The 20,308-nt window shown below is 56.0% G+C and overlaps 1 protein-coding gene across 4 annotated transcripts in view; it reads left to right on the top strand.

Moving 5' to 3' along the window:
• The window catches only part of CD82 (CD82 molecule), a 56,047-nt gene that overhangs the window by 18,354 nt on the left and 17,385 nt on the right, over window positions 1-20,308 (top strand). For all 4 annotated transcript variants that reach the window (XM_070383519.1, XM_070383516.1, XM_070383518.1 and 1 more), the window contains exons 2-3: window positions 12,182-12,264; window positions 17,918-17,990. In XM_070383519.1, the coding sequence (XP_070239620.1) occupies window positions 12,202-12,264; window positions 17,918-17,990 (136 nt within the window). In that variant the 5' untranslated portion in view covers window positions 12,182-12,201. The remainder of the gene's footprint in view (window positions 1-12,181; window positions 12,265-17,917; window positions 17,991-20,308) is intronic.

Below are 20,308 nucleotides of genomic sequence, written 5' to 3'. Positions count from 1 at the left end.
CTTGTTAGGGCCCCTAGACTCTGGGGCTCCTGGACATCCTCTCATATACTCCTAAAGATGGTTGGATGGCATCACCGACTCAATGGACATGAGTCTGAGCAAGTTCTGGGAGTTGGTGATGGACAGGGAAGGCTGGTGTGCTGCAGTCCATGGGGCTGCAAAGAATTAGACACGACTGAGCGACTGGACTGAACTGATCCCTTTAAATTAGCATCTCCCAAGTGATGTTCCCAAATGGCTGGTTATCTCCTCAGCCCCTGGGAGCAGAGCTCTGGCTCAGTCCTATTTGTCCACCTCAGGGTGCTGAACAAACATGTGCACTTCTCCACACGTGTCATGATGTGAAACAGGTTGGGAAGTACTGATGGCTCTAACCAACCCTCCTCCTGCTCTGTACACATACACCCCCCAGAATAGGGGGGCCCACGGTCCTCTCTGTTTCTCGGTCACTTCATCGTAGAAATAAAGACTCAAATAGGTGACGTCAAAGGCCTTCCTAGCACTGTGAATCTGAGTGTGTGAGCCTTAGCTCCCAGGGTTAGGAGGAAGCAGGGTTTGCATGGGGCCCAAGCAGCCTGCAAAAAACATAGGAAAGGGAGTCATGGGCAGGGAAAGATCAGAGGCTATGGTTCAACCTCAGCTTGAGTCTTTGGCTGCATCAGGCCTGGTGGGGAGGTTGCAAGATTTGAAGGGTCTGCTCTTCCCCAAGCTGCACCCTTTGTCAGAGCGGCCCCTTCTTCATGCTGAAGGCCCTCTGGTCTCACTGCTTGGGCTTTAGAGAAAAGCAAGGAAGGGCCACATCTGTTGGCCTCATCAGCCCCTGAAGGAACAGCGTGGCCAGGCTTGGTGGGGCTGATCTTTTCCTTCCTGGCAGGAAGCCAAGAGTCAGGTTTTGGAGCTGGCGTGGGATGGGGGTCAGGCAAGCAGATCGAGGTACGGAAGGGTGGGGTTGGCAGGCTCCACCATCGACCTCCTTCACTTTGGCAGCAGGTGAAGAGAGAGGCGCTCCGGTCTCAAGGCAGACCTGGAGTTCAGTCAGGGCTTAGCCACTGACTTGTGTGACCCGAGGCAAGTCACTGAACCTGAGTCTCAGTCTCTTTATCTGTTAAATAGTGGTGATAATATCTCAAGGGTTGTTAGGATTAAATGAGGGATGGTGGGTATGGACTGATACGAAGACATGGTGCTGTCCCTCTGCTATTGCAGTCTGGCGGGGTAAGACCAGCAGAAGGCTTTGAGCTCTGGTTTGGGCTCTAGGAAATCAAACCAGTCAATCCTAAAAGAAATTAGTCCTGAATATTCATTGGAAGGACTGATGCTGAAGCTTCAATACTTTGGCCACCTGATGCAAAGAACTGACTCATTGGAAAAGACCCTGATGCTGGGAAAGACTGAAGGCAGGAGGAGAAGGGGACAACAGAGGATGAGATGGTTGGATGGCATCACCATGATGGACATGAGTTTGAGCAAGCTCCGGGAGTTGGGGACAGGGAAGGGACAGGGAAGCCTGGCATGCTGCAGTTCATGGGGTTGCAAAGAGTTTGGACACGACTGAGCGACTGAACTGAACTTGGGCTCTAAAATCCTGGGATTCCTGGGAAGGTCTGATCTGGACCCGTTTCTTCCACCCCATGGTGGTGGTTGTGGGGTTTGCTCACTTGCGTTGTGAGGAGCTGATAGTGTCTCCAAAGCTCTTTACACACCTCATCTCAGTCCTTCAACAACCCTATAAGATGGGAGGCCCTGCTAGCATCCTCGTGTTAGAGCTGAGACGTTGGGCTCAGAGAGCTTGAGTAAATTCCTCGCTGGCAGTCACGCAGTAGGAAGCAGAGCTGAGATTCACACCGAAGTCCTGAAGGAAGCTGAGATCCTAATCATGCTGTTGTTTGGTCGCTCAGTCATGTCCAACTCTCCGTGACCCCACAGACTGTAGCCCACCAGGCTCCTCTACCCATGGAATTCCCAGGCCAGAATACTCGAGAGGGTTGCCATTTCCCCTGGGGAAAGAAATGGCAACCAACTCCGAGGGCCTCCTAATTTTCCAGTTGCCCAGGGTAATAGCTTTTCTTTTTTCTGTTCTAACAACAAGGGGAAAAGTGCGACCAGAGAGTGAAAAGGAGGATATAGGGAGGCCAAAAAGCCAGCCCCCTGCAGGAAGTCAGCATGGGTTTCAGGAACCACATCACCTGCCACAGATGAAAACAAACACAGCCACCTGTGACCCGTCTCTTTTCTCGGGCAATCGGGACAAAGTCCAGAGAACTGCAGAGCTGGGTGGCCGAGAACCAGCGTGCAGGTGGCCTTATCTGTTGACAGGCAGGCTTCCAGAGCTGAGCAGCCAGCCAGGTTTGCTGTCTGCTCTTTCTGTCCAAGCTGCCTGGGCTCCCACGGGATCAGTTGTCCAACTCACCCAACTGGCTGGACACCCAGGTCTCAGGCAGGCCGCTGAGACACAGCCCAGAGGCTCAGAGACAGAGGTCCTGGCCCCACGGAGGGCAGAGGCCTCCTTCCTCAGGTGGCCCAGCCCCGCCCTGCTTCACCCTGCCCCCCTCGCCAGGAGCAGGGGTAGTCACTCTCTGGCACTCCCCTGCAGGTATCTAGAGGCTGGCTCGAGGCCCTGCAGAGGGCTTTGGACTGTTGGTCAGGAAATCAACAACTTCTGGATAATCATCATCATCATCATAACTGGTGGCATTTATTAGACACATACTAGGTGCCAGGCGCTTTACAGATACTAAATCATGTAAGCCTCACCACAGCCCATTATTAAGTCCATTTTACAGGTGGGAAAGTTGAGGCACGGGGCTGAAGTGATTGCCCAAGGCCGCACAGTTGGTAAGAGATGGCAGATTTGGCATCTTCGGGCAGGGGTAGTGGGAGGAGGGGGCCAGGGGACCTGCATGGATCGAGCCCTACTATGTGGAGCCTGAGTCCAGTTCACCTTCACACCTGTGAGTGGTGGGTGGGTTTAGTCTCTCCATTCACTGATAAGGAGGCAGCTCTGCAGATTGTGTGGCCCGGAGGTAGCAGATGCAGGGGTGAGAACCAAGGATGACTGTGTGAAGCAGTCAGTTCTCCTTAACTCTCTATGAGGAAGGCCCGGGGAGCTGGGTCAGGGTAGCAGGTGGAAAGAGAAAAGCTCTGGACCGGGAATCTCCAAGTCCTCCATGGTGTGCTCAGCCCTGAGTTTGCTGTGGGATCTGTGCTCTCCTGCGTTCTCTGGCCCCTCTGAGAAAAGTAATGATCTCCAAAGTCTCCTCCTACACAGCGGAGGAGTGTGAATCACCCCAGGAATGTGCCTCCAGGAAGTGGAGGACAGAGCAGAGGTACAGGAAGCTTCACGTGAGATTCTCCCTGGCCAGAACCTGCTGCCCCAGGGTTCCCAGGTGCGAGACATCCCCACTCAGAGCAGAGGAACCAGGCCACACTGGGTCTTGATGCATGAGAATCCCCTGGGAAGCTTAAAAAAATAAAACCCTAGTGTCCAGGAGAAGAGGAGGACAGAGGATGACATGGTTGGATGGCATTGCTGACTTGATGGACTTGAGTTTGAGCAAGCTCTGGGACTTGGTGATGGACAGGAAAGCCTGGTGTGCTACAGTCCATGGGGTTGCAAAGAGTCGGACACGACTGAGTGACTGAACTGAACTGAGTGCCCAGGCTGCACCCCAGACCAATTATATCAGGATTTCAGGGGCTTGGGGGCAGGGTTAGCAGGGCAGGCACCAGCAAGGTTTAGAGCTAATTTTAAGGTTTGGCCAAGATTGGGGGCCCCTGCTTTAGCAATCAGGAGGTGGGGGAAGTAAGGCCCTGGCTTTCTAGGGTTAGTGACCCCATGGAACCAGAAGAAAGCGTGTGCCTGCCTGTCTTCGTGCATCTTTCTAGAGAGAGGGTTCACGGCTTCTGTCAGCCTTTTCTGACCCAGCAGAGATTAAAATTAAATCTCTTGGGAAGGGAAGTAACCCCCTCCCCACAAGCCAATGATGTTATTTTTAAGCACCAGAGACTTGCCTTTTCTTTTTTTTTTTTTGACTTGCCTTTTCATACTGTTCATTCCAGTAGTCATGTATAGAAGTGGGAGTTGGACCAAGAAAAGGCTGACTGCCACAGAATTGATGTCTTTGAATTGTGTTGGTGGAGAAGACTCTTGAGAGTCCCTTGGACAGAAAGGAGATCAAACCAGTCAATCCTAAAGGAAATCAACCCTGAACATTCATTGGAAAGACTGATGCTGAGGCTCTAATACTTTAGCCACCTGATATGCTCAGTTGCTCAGTAGCGTCCAACTCTGCGACCCTAAGGACTGTAGCCCGCCAGGCTCCTCTGTCCAGGGGGATTCTCCAGGCAAGAATACTGGAGTGGGAGTATACTGGAGTGCCATCCCCTCCTCCAGGGGATCATCCCAACCCAGGGAAGGAACCCAGGTCTCCTGCTCTGCAGGCAGATTCTTTACCATCTGAGCCACCAGGGAAGCCCTAGCCAGTTAATGCAAAGAGCCAACTCACTGGAAAAGACCCTGATGCTGGGGAAGACTGAGGGCAGGAGGAGAAGGGAGCGACAGAGAATGAGATGGTTAGATGGCATCATCAATTGGATGGACATGAGTTTGAGCAAGCTCCGGGAGTTGGTGATGGACAGGGAGGCCTGGCGTGCTGCTATCCATGGGGTCACAAACAGCTGGACACGACTGAGTGGTGGAACAACAGCAAGAGACCCGCAGTTGCAGGATCAAAGTTGGTTTGCCTTATCCCCTCTAAGGAACTGTTCCTGACTTCCCCAGATCTTCCTTTCCTTTCCTTTTTCCTGCAGATACGCACGGAAGGCTTGTGGTGTTCCAGGCACTGTCTGGACTGTGGGTTGCTGGGTAAATGAGAGGGATGCAGCCCCTCCCCTAAAGGAACCATATTCTACTAGAAGCACAGAACTAACAGAACCATGTTCTGTTCTAATGGGGGCTCCGGTCATGGTAGCGGAGCAGCAAGGTGACTGCGGTGAGCAGGGCCATGTGACGGGCCCAGGCGTCCAAGCTGTGCCAGGGGACTCCCCGACCCCACACCCAAGAGTCCGATGATTTGGCTGGGGCAGGGGCCAGGGGCTGCATATTAGCATATTTTGATTCCCACACGCAGCTGGAGTTGTGGCCAGCCAGCCGGCCAGCCAGGCGTGTAGATCAGGTGTTCAGAGAAGGCCTCTGGGGGGAATACTTCCGCCTGCCTAGGGGAAGGGAGGGAGCCCACTCTGTGGGCAGAGGGCTCCTGGCACAGGAACTGAGAGGGCAAAGGCGCTCAGGTGGGCAGGGGCCTGGTGTACAGAACAACAGGAAGGAGCGGCCTTAGGAACAAATGTGTGATGGGGAGGATGGAGGAGGGGAGGGACCAACCGGGCGGGGCCTCGCCGGCCACGTAAGAGTCTGGATCTTACAGCGAACGCCTCGGCTCCATCACCATTGGAGGGTTGCAGGCCAGAGAGTGACAAGATCTAGTTTGCATTTCTCAGAGTCCTCCCTGCAGTGGGCATGATGGCCTGACGAGGGCAGGAGGGGATCCTGTGAGCAGCCAGGGAGCTGCACTGGTCTAGGTTGGAGGTGGGATGGGGAGCTGGGAGGGGCAAGGGTTGGAGGAGACCCATTCCGGCTGTGGGATGAAGGAAGGAGGAGGAGACCCGAGTGTGGCTCCGGTGTCGTGTCTGAGCCAGCTGGTGGGTCGAAGGGCCGTTCATCTCCCCGTCTCTGAATCCTGCAGCACTTAGAGTTCAGGAGCCCCGGTCCCAGGGGACCAGGAGCCTTGGGCTTGGCATTTCCTGAGATGTATTCCGTGCGATGTTAGGCTGTTGAGTGATAGATGGTTTTTGGTCAGTGGTGTTTACTGCCGGGTGTCTTGGAGACGCTAATAGCCTAATGTGACCCTTGGGAAGAATTGGCACTCCATAGACTTGGTGACAGGGGAGTCTCTAGTTCCGAACGGCCTGTCTTCTAGGACTTGTATTCCGAAGAACTACCCTAGAAACTGCCTCTGCTCTGGTCCCAGCCTGTCACTTGACGGTTGAAGAGGCAGGTCTGGGGTTGGGGTGGGAAGGACAGTCACCTGTGCTGGGTCTCAAGCAGGGCGTCCCTTCAGAGCAGGCGCCGAGCTTAAAGCTCCAGACTCGGGGCCTGGAGGGGCCACAGCATCCCCCTCCCCCGCCCCGCTTGGTCTCCGCAGGGCTGTTCAGGGACATCTGGGTTCCAGGGTCAGGCCGCGGGAGGGGGGCGGGGGGGCGCGGTTCCTCCTTCATCAGGTGCAGGATAAACCTGCCTCCCACTCTACCAGGGTGAACTGGGGCCCGGCACGGACGAGGGGTTCTCTTAAAGAAGGGGTTCTTCCCCACGGGCTTCCCCCCCACCCCCGGGGAAGGCAAGGGAGCCGTGACTGTGGGTCCTGGCATGCAGAGCTGGCCCTGAGTGCCGCCCCTACACATCCCCCTTGGGACAAGACAGAAGAAGTCTGAAAAGGGAGTCTCAGCTGACTTAGGGGCAACGGATCTCAGGCCCCCTTCGAGTGACTGAGCATCTGAAAAGTCCTGGTTTTCCATGTGCAAGTTCCTTCCCCTCCCCTTCACCTCTCTATCCACCTCTCCCCACCCACCCCCTCTCCGCTCACCCCTCCCTCCATCCACTCATCTGTCCATCACCCACCTATACCTTCACCCAGGTACTCATCCCTCCCTCCCTCCCTGCATCCATCTAGTCTCCCATTCAGCAAATTTTGGATGAGCCCACTTTGACCTCATAAAGGATACATCACCTTTCCCCTCAAGATATCACAGTCCATAGGGGAGATGGACAAATAAGCAGAAAGTTACTGTACAGCTTCATGAGTTATAATAGTAACCTCCATTTATTGAAAGCCTCCTTCGTGCCAGGCATTTGACCCACATTATCTAGTTTAATCTCTGGGCAAATCTGCCGAGCTGGTTATATGTTTCTTCTTCTCACAGATGAGCAAGGTGAGGTTCAGAGAGGCTAAGTCACTTGTCTGAGGTCACACAGCCAGGGGGTGATAGAACAGCGTTCAAACCCAGGCAGTCTGATGCCAGGACCTGTTGTGGGAACTGCTGTAGTACCCAGTGCTGCTGGAAGGAAGCAGCGGGGAGGGCTCCTAACCAGCCTGTGTGTTAGTGGGGAGCGGGTGGCGGTGACGGTGGTGACAAGGATGGCCAGAGTGGGTTTCCTGGAGCAGGTGGATGTCTGGAGTGTCGAAGGATGAGCTGGAGTTAGTAAAATACCGGTAGTGTAATAATTTCATTGTACAAACTGATTTGGTGTAGAATTTATGTATTTGGTCAATTTAAATTGAAGTTGCTTAGAAATGGTCCGTTTCCCTGCTCTAGAGTATTCCATGAAATCAGCAGCTCCTTCCTGCTGCTCACAGAGCTGTCAGTGACTGTTCCGGAATTTTCCAAAGGAGATGGGCTTGCATCTCCTTCCCTTGTTTTGTGACTGTCAAGACATCCTCGCAGGAAAGCGTGGGCAGACCGCCTCGTGTTTACAGAAAGTGTATACAGGAAAGCCTAACATCGGGAGCCTCCCTCTTTGTCTAATTTGATGTGCAAGTGAAACGCTCACCCATCACTTCTCGGGAAAGCGCTGATAAAGACGCTTCCCCAGCTCCAGCTCATCCAGCCCTGACTGTGCCAGGCGCTGACCTCGCTTTTCTTTATAACACGGGCTTCCACTGGGCAACGAGGCCCCGGGAGTCCCTTCTCTAGCCGTGCATTGACAGAATGAGGATTTGAACCCTTGGGGGATCCTGCATCTTCTCCTTCCTGATTATTCACTTTCTGCCACCCAGCTCGCTGTCCACCAAAATCCCAAGCTATCAGCAGTCCTGGTTTTTGCCGTCTCTTCCAGACACGTGTGCGTGTACCGTCTGCTCCCCTGCGCCAGGAGCCTTCAGTCTTCTTCCATAAAAGGCCAGGCAGGAGATGTTTCAGGCTCTGCAGGCCAGTGGTCTGTGTCACAACCAGTCCACTTTGCCATTTCTTGTGATAGCTGCCATGGGCAAATACATAAAAGGGTGGGCATGGCTGGGGGCCAGGACAACTTTATTTATTTGAATTTCGTGTGTTACAAGATATTCTTTTTATTTTTTCCCACCTACTTAAAATGGTTCCCAGTCAGGGAAGGTATGATTTGGGGCTTCTCTAGGGGCTCAGCTGGTAAAGAATCCGCCTGCAATGTGGGAGACCTGGGTTTGATCCCTGGGTTGGGAAGATCCCCTGGAGAAGGGAAAGGCTACCCACTCTAGTATTCTGGCTTGGAGAATTCCAGGGGTCACAAAGAGTCAGACATGACTGAGAGACTTTTCTACTTTCTAACTACTTAAAAATGTAAAATCTGTTCTTGTGAGCCGTACAGCATCTAGAGGGTGGGTTGGATTTGATCCACAGGCCCTAACTGGCCAATCCCTGCCTTACACCAACCCTTATTCTTACCTTGTGGATGAAGAGACTAAAGTTGAGACCACTAGAGTGTGACCCCAGACCCTCGGATTCCGACTTTGGGGTCTCCTCAGGGCTTGGTGGTCATTGTGATCTCACTGAGGTTGATGTCACCCTGCATCAGGGGCAGCCTAGGTGTGTCCCCAGCCTGAGCTGACTTCCTGCCCTTTGTGGGGCCACCCATCTTCTGCCCAGTATGGAAGACGTGTTCATCTCCTGCTCCCAGCTTCTATGAGGGGTAGTGTCAGCACTCGCGGGGCAGAAACACTCTGTATCCTGGATCTTGGCCGACAGGTCCAGGAACCACCCATCACCCCAGGCTCGGATTCTCAGCCCCTTCTCTTCCCTCAGATGAGTCTCAGGTAGTCTCTGGGCTTTCCCTGATTGGCCAACCTACCTGTCAATCATGGGGCTGCTTGTTTCAGCACCTGAATCCACCCAGCTGCTTCCTGGAGAGGAGGAGGTGGCCTCAGGGGCCAGGAGGCCTGGGTTCTGTCCTTGCTGGTCCGTGTACCCTTGACCTTGGGCAAGCTCCCTCACCCCTCTGAGCTCCAGTTTGCTCATAGGATGCTGAAGGGCTTACTTTGCCGAACTCCTAGTATAATTTGAGTGCATGAAGAGAGACCAGCGAGGTTGCCTGTAGTATCAGGGAATCCCAGCCGAGCAGCCTCTGCCTCCTCCTTGCCTGCAAACCAGAGCTCCTTTTAACAGTGGCCTTGGTCCTCACCACCTACATAATGGAATCCCAGCCATTCCCAGAGACCCCTTTCTGCAGTCAGGGCCACTCCTGGGAGGCAGCGCTTCACAGCCCTTGGGTCTGGAGCTATCGTGTGTGCTAAGTCGCTTCAGTTGTATCTGACTCTGCAACCCCATGGACCGCGGCCCACCAGGCTCCTCTGTCCACGGGATTCTCCAGGCAAGAATACTGGAGTGGCTTGCCGTGCCTTCCTCCAGGAGATCTTGCCGACCCCAGGATCGAACCTGCATCTCTTACGTCTCTGGCACTGGCAGGCGGATTCTTTACCAGAGTGTTAGTTGCTCAGTCGTGTCTGACTCTTTGCGACCTGTGGACTGTAGCCCACCAGTCTCCTCTGCCTGTGGGATTCTCTAGGCAAGAATACTGGAGTGAAAGTGAAAATCAGTCTGTCCAACTCTTTGTGACCCCATGGACTACACAGTCCATGGGATTCTCCAGGCCGGAATACTGGAGTGGGTAGCCTTTCCCTTCTCCAGGGGATCTTCCCAACCCAGGGATCAATCCCAGGTCTCCCACATTGCAGGTGGATTCTTTACCAGCTGAGCCCACAGGGAAGCCCAAGAATACTGGCTGCTGCTGCTAAGTCGCTTCAGTCGTGTCCGACTCTGTGCAACCCCATAGACGGCAGCCCACCAGGCTCCCCCGTACCCGGGACTCTCCAGGCAAGAACACTGGAGTGGGTTGCCATTTCCTTCTCCAATGCATGAAAGTGAAAAGTGAAAGTGAAGTCGCTCAGTCGTGTTCCCATGGACTGCAGCCCACCAGGCTCCTCTGTCCATGGGGTTTTCCAGGCAAGAGTACTGGAGTGTGGTGCCATTGCCTTCTCCCAAGAACACTGGAGTGGGTAGCCTAACCCTTCTTCAGTGGATGTTCCCAACTGAGGAACAGAACCGGGCTCTCCTGCATGGCAGGCAGATTCTTTACGAGCTGAGCCATCAGGGAAGTCCTTCTTTACTGCTAGTGCCATGTTATAAAAATCAATAAAAGGCAATGCCACTCTCATCAAACAGAGTGGAATATGGTGGTTCTATGGCTCAAATACCACACCACTGCGTAAGGATCACTGTGACTCAGGCAAGTTAGTTCACTTGCCTCCACCTGCCCCCGACCCCCGCCAGAGAGGAGGACCCGCCACACTAAAGGGATGACACACTCCGACAGCTGCCCGGAGTCGGCGCTGTTCATGGGGAGGCCAGGTGGCTGTTTTTGTTTAGTCGCCCAGTCATGTCTGACTATTCGGCGACTCTATGGACTGTCCATGGAATTTCTGGGGCAAGAATACTGGAGTAGATTTGCCCTTTTCTTCTCCAAAGGAATCTTCCCGACCCAGGGATCGAACCCAAGTCTCCTGCACTGGCAGGTGGATTCTTTACTGCTGAGCCACTGGGGAAGCACCGGCCAGGTGGTTACTCTTGTCTAAAAATCGCCCCTTTCTGAATATCTGCAATCTTGCAAGGCTGCCCTGGAGGCCCAGCCTGGACGGAGGACGTGAAGCCAGAAAGGGTAGAAACTCCTTTCCCTGTGCAACAGCGCCGGCCAGCATCGATTGCCAAAGGAACGACCGTTTCCACACTTCTCCAGTTTCACAAGAATTCAGCCAGCGTCCCCGCTCCCCGAAGTGGTGGGGTTCTTCTCAGGAAGGGATGACTTAGCCACAGGCGGCCTGGGGCTGAGCCTGGGGCTGAGCCTGGGGCAGCCCCTCTGCCTTCACGGGGAGGAAATTCAAGCAGGGCCGTGGTTGGCAGGAAAAGCACGCCTCCTTCGGCGAGAGGCTCTTTCTTCTCTTGCTGTTTTGTTCTGTGCCAGTTTACCAAGTGCCTGTGGTTGTCAGGCGCTGCCCTGGGAGGGGAGACAGAGGACAATGGCTCTCCTTCATGGGGACACCCCCAGCAGGCCTTCCTGGGGCCAGGCCTGGCTTCAGGATCTCAGATCTCTGGATCTCTTGACAAGAGGGGAACCCTTGTTTTCTGCCCCTCTGGGCCTGCAGGAGGCCCCAGGTGGAGTTACTGAGGCTGGACTTCCTTGGCTCTGAGTCACTGCTGTTCCCACATTTCTCAGACCCAGGCCTTGGACGCTGGTAGCCTGGAGGAGTGTTCAGTCTAATATCCCCCTGTAGCACTTGAATTCCCATAAGTCTTTATTCAGCTGTTGCTTGCACACCGCTTGGGATAGGGCACTCACTACCACCCAGGTCACCGTTTCCTTCCTCGGACGGCTTTGTTCCATGTTGTGCCCGAATCTCCCCCTTAACTCCCCTACTCCCGTCCCTAGAGGTGTAGAAAATTGAAGCTGAGCTCCCATTTGGCAAAAATGATGGATTAGACCGGGGTGAGGGGACCTCCACGTGAACGGGGAGCCGCAGGCTCAGGATGGCCTTTCAGCCTTGCAGGAGGAAGGGATGAAGTCCACGCCTTGGGCCCTCTGTTCCCTCTGCTCCGTGGCTGCTTCTCCCCACCCTCCACGGGGCAGTGGGAACAGGGACTGGTGCCTACTCCCCCACCCCCAGGCCAGCTCGGCCCCTGCAGCTGTCCCAGGCCAGCTGTCTCAGCCCCAGCTGCCTCTGCTGGCTCCCTTGGCCCCGTGGGGCCTGAAGGCTGGCTGTTAGGCATTCTGGTTGTGTCTGACCTCAGGGAGCCTGAGGGTTATTGTTGGTAACTTTCCTGTAGGCCCAGCCCTGGTGGAGCAGCTAAGCCAGACCCTAACTGCCACCCACACCCTCACCCCACTGCAGTGTGGCTCTGAGTCGGTCATCTAACCTCTTGGCCTCAGGGTCCCCTGTAATAGGACCTGATGTGTTAGCACCTACCTCGTGAGGTTGTGGCGAGGGTGAGCTGGGGTGATCGAGGGTCAGTGGGTCTGGGGTGTCCGTCAGCATCAGTTCCCTGTCCTCCCCCCAGCCCAGGTCCTGCGCAGCACTGACCCACCTGCCGTCTCTCTTCTGCCCAGGGAGCTCCAGGACCGACAGGATGGGGTCAGCCTGCATCAAAGTCACCAAGTACTTCCTCTTCCTCTTCAACTTGCTCTTCTTTGTAAGTATGACCGGCACCGTCCAACTGCCTAGGAAAGACACTCTCTTCCTGGGATATCCCAGTCCAAGACCTTCCAGCCTGGGGCTGGTGGTGGGGTGTGGCGGGGCTGGGGCCTCAGGCAGATTGTTGGAAATGGAAGCAGGTGGGGGTGGAAGGAGATTCCCAGCGTTCCCAGCTGGCACGGAGGCAGAACACTGGGCCCCTGCCCCAGTCTTTCCCTCTCCCGGAGCTCCGCCGAGGCCACAGGGCGGTCTGGGTGGGAGGTGGGCGTGGGGAGAGCGGCATCTTCCTTGTCCGGTCCTGACTCCCCATCCTCCTCCGCCAGCCCTGAGGAATCTGCCTGCGGCAGGTCTGGGTCTCAGCTGCCCCACCACACCCCCACCCACACGGTGAGGGGTGTCCCCCACTGCTCCGAGCTCCCAGAGGGTGGGCAGAGTGAGGACACCGTCGCCCCTCCCCAGACCCACCCTCCTCTCGGGCCAGGAGCCACCCAGCTGTTCGCTCCGTGCACATCTGGAGCTGCTTTTCCCGGGGCCTTGATTTTCCTCTCTGGTCTGGCACAGGAGGACTCCTCCTGCCTTGGAGTTGCCAGGATGATGGAATGAGTGTGTGTGTATGTGTGTGCATGCGTGTACATGCTTATGGGTGAGTATGTGTGTGTGAGTGTATGTGAGATTATATGTGAGTGTGTGTGTGTGTGCATGCATATGTGCACACACTTATGGGTGAGTATGTGTGTGAGTCAACGTGAGATTATGTGTGAGTGTGTGTGGGGGTATGTGAGCATGTGTATGTTTGTGTGAGCAAACGTGGGTGTGCATGTGTGGGTGTGTGAGTGAGTGTATGAGTAGTGTGTGAGAGTGTGAGTGTGTGATGGGGGTCGGGGTGGGTGGAGAGTGGACTAGAGAGACCGTTAAAGGAGTGGTGCTGGGGGCTGTGGCCTCTTATGCTATTGGTTCACCCGATACTATTAAAAAAAATCAAAATGTTTATAGGATGTTTATTATGACTCAATTTTATTTTTAAAAAGGTATATATATACATGCATATTTTTGAGAGGAACAGAAAATACTTCTGAATATTCATGTTGGGATTCCTGAGATTTTTGGTTTCATTCTTTTTGCTTCTCTGCATTTTTCAAATTTTCTACAATGAATTCCTTGTGGAAAAAAAGTTTTTTTACATTACAAGTTACACAGGAGTATGCTGCTAAGTCGCCTCAGTCGTGTCCGACTCTGTGTGACCCCATAGACGGCAGCCCACCAGGCTCCCCCATCCCTGGGATTCTCCAGGCAAGAACACTGGAGTGGGTTGCCATTTCCTTCTCCAATGCATGAAAGTGAAAAGTGAAAGTGAAATTGCTCAGTCGTGTCCGACTCCTAGCGACCCCAGGACTATAGCCTACCAGGCTCCTCTGTCCAAACCAAGCATCATGCTAAACTCCCTCTCATAACTTTAACCCAAAACATGGATGTTTACAGGTGTATTGCTGGCACACATGCATGCACACACACGTACCCACATGCACCCACACACGCACATACATGAACACACGCACCCACACCCGTGCACACAGAAGTGCACACACACATGTACCCACACATGCATGCACACACGCATGCACACACATACCCACACCCCCACATACATGTACACACGCACCCACACCCGTGCACACAGAAGTGCACACACACGCACACACATGTACCCACACATGCATGCACACACGCATGCACACACGTACCCACACACCCCCACAATACATGTACACATGTACCCACACCCGCGCACACACATGTGCACACACATGTACCCACACACCCACATGCATGCACACACAAATGCACACACGTGTACCCACACACCCCCACACAATACATGTACACATGTACCCACACCCCACGCACACATGTGCACATGCATGTACCCCACACACCCACATGCATGCACACACACATGCACACACATGTACCCACACATGCATGCACACACTTGCGTGGACATGGACAGCCCTGGTGCTGCCTGCCCTGCAGTGGGTCCACCCTGGCTCTGGCCTACCTTCCCTGCCTCAAGGATGCTGCTGAGGCCGCCCTGCCGCTCCAGCCCTCCACCGATGGCCGCAGGGCCTGGGCACCTGAGTTTCCCAGCTCAGCAGTCAGGGCCCTCCTGGCAGGGCCAGGCTTCTGGAAATCGGCTGTCTGCACAGCCCGAACCACGCCTTCCCTGGCAGGCACTGTGCTCCCGGCTGAGGCCCAGCTCTAAGGGCCAGCCAGCCAGGATGAGGGGTGGAGTGTGGGAGCCGGTGGTTCTGTCCCTGGGGCTCTCAGGGCCTGAGTGGGGAGTTTGGGCTACAGGCTAGGAGGTGGCAGGGCCTGGGGACGCAGCCCCCCATGCAGCGGGAGGGAGGGAGGTGGAGACTTCATGGAGGAAGGGAGAGGGGTTGAGGGTCTGGGGCCAGGGTGTCCCTTCCACTCCCAGGCTCCCTGCGGAACCAGAGCCTAGACGAGCTTCCCTAGGGCCGCGCTCTGAGGGTTGGTCTCGCTTCGTCTCCTCCCAGCTGCTCCAGGACACTGGCAGGGAGCAGGTATTCCCTCCCCCGGTGCCAGGGCCCAGGAGGGCTCATCAGGATATGGGGGGGCTGTAGTGGGAGAGAGGGGGAGCTTTTTATCTCAGGAGGGTGAGAGAGAAATGAGAGAATGAAAGGAGACAGTGTGTGTGTGTCCATTTACCCATCACTGGTCACTCATCCACCAAGGGTACACTTGACAGCCCTGTGTATTCAGACCCCGTCCTGGGTGCCAGGTAGACATTCACTTGGTGGAAGAGCCGTGGCTTCTGCGCTCAGGGGCCTGTGGTCCGGGGAGTGATGGACTTCCATCAAGTACCGGCTCAAGTGGACAATAGTACTGCAGTTGTGGGAGGAGCTGGGCCTGAAGGACATGGTCCCTAAGAGAGCAGATAACAAGGCAGCCGACCTCATCGGGGCAGTCAGCAAGAGCACCCTGCAGTTACGTATGCAGCTGGCAGGACCACAAGTCCAGCACCGGGGGAGTGGGTCCCAGCGAGCCTCTCTCAGCTGGGCAAGCAGCCCTTCCAGGAAGGATCTGGGTCTGTGTTTCCTGCACAGCGGGAAGCGGTTACGTGATTGAACCTGTGGTTTGGCCAAATCTCTCTGGCTGCCGTGTGTTCTCACGTATGCACTCGGGTCCACGTGTACACCCTGGCCTACCCCCCTCGTGACCCCAAACTCCCCAGGAAATTACCCCGGCATCAGCTTTTCTCAGATCTAAAGAAACTTTGAGGCCGCGGGTGCCGTGGCCTTTCTGCAGGTAGGATGCTGGCCTGTGAGGCGCCTGGCCCCTGCCAGGAGGCTCTGGTGGGTCTGGGGAGAGGTGTTCATGAGGCGTGTGCCCCGTGGCCCCAGTCTGGGTTCACAGAGGAAGGGGGTGTCCTGGCCCCCTACCTGGCCTCGCCCCTGGCTGTCCCGTGGCCTGGCGCGGATCCAGCAGCACCTGGCAAGCGGTCAGGCCGTAGTCCCCAGACCTGCAGAGGAACCGAAAAGATCGTACCAGGCGCTTCACTCGCTGGGCTCCTGGAGGCGAGCTGAGGAGCCCAGCTGGGCAGTCTGGGATTTTACTCTATTGGGGGTAAAATATTTGCCCAGAGGGAATTTTCCGCCCTGTCTTGCATTCTCTGTTTGGGAGGGCAGTTCTTCCTGCAGCCCTGCCCATGAGTGCAGGTGAGCAGACCGGGGCTGCTTCACGTGGGTGTGAGTGCAGGGCAGACCCCGGGCCAGCCATGTTGGGGTGCGGAAGGGTTCAGGAGTCTTTGGAAACCTAACTGCCAGGCCCTGTCAAGCCCACCTTCCTCCCAGAGAGCTGTGTGGTCTGAGGTGCCTGCCACTTACAGGTGGACACTCGCCCACCCCCCCCCCACCCCCAGGGTCCCAGGAGTTTTCCTGTTTTCAGGGACTGGCTTTCTGGGCCGAGGCCCAGGACAGACCCCCAGAATCCCTGACCCTGGTTTGCTGCCACGTGACCAAGCTGTACAATCAGACCTGACATTGAGCCCCTGATGGGTGAATTGGGGGACCTCAGGCAAGGTCAGGACCCCAGTCTCCCTGTCTGTAAAGTGAGGACAATAACAGGGCCCATCTGACAGGGAGAGAGGAGGTGACAGGTGAGTTGCTGGGGACAGATGTCCGGGGGTCATTGTTCTTTCCACTTCCTGGCCGCAGCTGCTGTTGTCTTTAAGGGGTGTTGCCTCTAAGGGTGAGGCGAGCGAGGTACTTGCTTCAGGGTCGGCAATAGCCCACCACATTGGGGCCCTGGGCCTTTTCAAAAGGCAAAAGCAGTTAACACCAAGCCTGTCTTTATTTATAAAAGATTGATATTCTGTTCATCATGCATTTTTTTCCCCATGAGGTTTCGTTTCTTAAAAATGGTCGCTGTGAACTCATTTATCTCGGTTACTGAGTGGTTTTGGTGTCCCCTGAGTCACAGTTCACATGTGAAGCAAATGCCCCATTCACCTTACCCAGGGCCCCAGCTTTTTAATAATTGTAGAGCAAGACTGACGAAGCCCCTGGGGCCAAGGGGCTCATCCCAGGCTGAGGGCTTTATCAGCAGCTGCTGGCCTAGCCCCTGAGACTATGGGATGATGACTGAGGCGGGAGCCCAGAGCTGGTGGTAAAGGGGCATGGGACGCACCGGGACCCTGAAGGTGGTTTATCCCCGAGGTGGACCCAGGCCAGGCCCCAGGGGAAGGCCAGTCTTGCAGGGTGATGCGTCCCCTTATGGGAATCTGTGCTTTGGCCCAGACTGTGGGCCCCTCCCCACGCTTAGCTGGCTCGATGGGAGGGTGGATCCTGGTGGCAGTTCCACCTGGGGAGGTAGGCTCAGGTTGTGGGTCTGCCCGCTGGTGCAGGGAAGGGAGGCAGAAATCCCTGGGCCTGGGCCTACAACGACCACACCCCACCACACACCCCATTCCTTTCCTTTTCTAATCTTGTATGTACACAGTCTGGTTCATGAACTCAGTCCCTTGCTGAGTCCTCTGCCCCTGGTACAGTAGGTGCCCAGGTCCACAGGCTGCATGCAACCCAGCCCTGCCCTCAGGGAGCTCACAGTCCAGCCAGAGGGATATGCGGCAGAGTTAAACCCAGTGGGTTTAGTGGGTTTAAGAAGGGTCCGATGGTGGTTGCCCCGCAGTTGAAGCCCCTTAGTTGGCTGGGGGTCAGGAAGCCTCCCGTGAAAAGTGGTCTTGGAGCTGAGAGATCTGAAGACAGGTTAGGCTTCGATGATCAAGTCCGCGGAAGGCTCCACGTGCCCCGGAGCCTGGCTTGTTTGGGAAGCTCCCAGCCCCCAAGCTGGGGAAGGGCCAGGAGATAAGTAGGAGGGTCCCCCTGGCAGGAGGCGGCACCCCCAGAGCCGGCACCCTCGGTTTGACCGCACACAGAGTAGGATAGGGGAGAGCAGAGAGAGGAGGGACTTCCCACTCCTGGCCTGCTCTCTGGATTGCTGGAGTTGGTTGCAGTTGGGGTTCGGGGCTTGAGGCCACCCTGACATCCTGGGCTGGGCAAAGATGGATGTGGTCCCCCCCACCCGGGGGCAGCTGGGAGGGGACCCCATTAACTGCCCCTTTCTTCTTCCAGGTCCTGGGCGCGGTGATCCTGGGCTTCGGGATATGGATCCTGGTCGACAAGAACAGTTTCATCTCCATCTTACGTAAGGGTCCCCCTGCTCCTCCCTGGCCCAGCTGCCTCTGAACGAGGGGCGGGGCAGCAGGTGGGGCTGCTCCCACAAGTCCTCGACCCTTCCTTTTTCAGCTGCCCTCGGGGCCTGCCTTGCCCAGGTCCTGCTGCTGACCACTCTGCGCCGCCCCCCCACCCCCACCCCCCGGGCCTCTCCGCAGGGGTTTTCAGAAGGAATTTTCTCTCCCTCTCCAAACAAAGCTGCTGTTGTCTGGAGAAGGCTGGGGGATGAGAGAGGCTTGTTCTCCATCCTGGCCCCTTCCCTCTGCCCTGACCTTGAGAAAGCCTCTTACCTCCTCCGTGCCTCCACTTGCCTGCTCAGCAACACATGGGCAGTGGTGCCTCCCCTTCCCAGTTCAGAAGAAAAGCCAGGAGTGGCAGGTCGTCAGGCACGCACGAAGCACCTGCGACGTGCCTGGCCCCGGCCAGGTGGGCCAGGCAAGTGTGGCGATGAGGAGGCGCCAGGCCATCGTCTACCGCTTGTGGTCACAGTGTGCCAGGCACGGAGCCAAGCGTTTGGCATAGATAAACTGCCTTAACCTCACAGCAGCCTTGGGCAATAGGAACTTCCCGCCTTTCAAATGAAGACTCAGAGAAGTAACATCCCTGGCTCAAGTTCACCCAACCTCAGAGTGACGGGTGTGGGACTCGGACCCCCAGAGCTTTGGTCCAGATGGTAGGGGAAGCTCCTTGTCTCCCTCTTGAAGCTGGAGGGGAAGAAGCCCAGGGCTCCCCTGCCAGGACGTTAGGAGGCCTTCCTGGGCCTCTCGCCGCCTCCTCCAGGAAGCCTGCCAGGCTTGCTGAGCTCGCCTCCAGTGGACGTCCTGAGGCGGGAGGGAGGCAGAGAGCGGAGTCCGATGCCACGCCCCTCAGTGAGCGGGTCCTTGGCTCACTTCCCCTCCCAGCAGCTGCCCGAGGCAGCAGGTTTGGACTCAGGCCCGTGACAGCTGCTTGATTTGAATGAAACGGAACCAGGCTAGGATGGGTGATGGAGGGGGCCCCGGGGGCTGTGCCTCCCCTCGGACGCGAAGGGAAGGGAAGCAAGGGTGATCCCCCCTCCACCATATCCGCTGCTGTCTGGGACTGTCAGCCCTGACTTCTGCTGGGGGCAGGGCGTGGACGGCTCCCCATCTGGGGGCTAAGGTTTGGGTTTCCTGCCACAGTCGTGTGCCCACACCCCCAACACCCTCCCTGCGAGGAGGATGGGACACATTCTCCCTGGCCGCGCTCGCTCGGCCCAGGCTGCCTGCTTCCTGGGCCGTGGTGCACACTCAGCGGGCACTGTGCCTCGGGGCAAAGTCTCAGGGCCCAGCCGGCCCACTGCGTTCCTGCCCTCTGCACCCCGCCTGCCCGGCGCTCCCGGGGTCCTCCCTGTTCAGGGCTGAGAATCTCAAGTTGGCCAGGCTTTGGAGGCCCCCTGGATGCACCCGAGTGATTTTACAGATACCGAGGCCTGACCCCACCCCCAAGGGATCTGACTCCAGGGGTGTGGGTGGAGCTCCAGAGCACCCCCTGAGGCTTTTAAAAATCTTCCTAGGGGGTTTCCTGGGCAGCCAGAGTTCAGAAACGCTAATGTGTTAGCCCAGTCACTATGTAAACTGAGGCTCAGAGAAAGGGAGAAAAAGACTTGCTAAGAGTCTCGCAGCAAATGAGAGTCAGAACCGGGAGCCCAGGGCCTACTGTGTGCGTGAGCCCAGAGCCTGCATGACACGGCTCTCCTCTTACCTAATTGAGTCCTCACTGGGAGTCCCTGGTGCTGGGCATTACCAGCCCCATCTTACAACGGAGGAAACTGAGGGGAAAGGTAGTCACTTGTCCAAGGGCACAGCTAGAGAGTGGGGGAAGAGGGATGGGAACCAGGGGGCATGGCTCCTGAGCGCCCCCCTCACCCCCTACCACCGGGCCCCGCAGCACGCCCCACATTCACAACGTCAGGAGCAGAAGCCAGCACGGCGGGTCAGGACTAGAGCACCAAGCCCGATGCCAGGGTTCCGGTCCTGGCTCTGCCATCTACTGGTTGTGCGATCCTGGGCAAGTTACTCCACCCTCTGTACCTCCTCATCTGTGATATGAAGGTGATAATAGACCACGTCATGAAGTCCATCCTGAGAAATTAGGCAAGTTAATGTCTGAACGAATTTGGAAGGGTTTCTGGTAAACCATAAACCCTGCATAAATGATTGTTAAATCAGTTTATAATACCATCTGATCCTTAGAACATCTTTAAGAAGCCGGAATTACTAGTTTTATTTCACAGAGGAAAAAAAACAAACAAGCCAGAAGCCCAGAAAA

Source organism: Bos mutus, chromosome 15 (genome assembly GCF_027580195.1).
Source record: "Bos mutus isolate GX-2022 chromosome 15, NWIPB_WYAK_1.1, whole genome shotgun sequence".
NCBI lineage: Eukaryota > Metazoa > Chordata > Mammalia > Artiodactyla > Bovidae > Bos > Bos mutus.
Note: the sequence above shows the minus strand (reverse complement) of the source record. Positions and strands in the feature narration are given on the sequence as shown.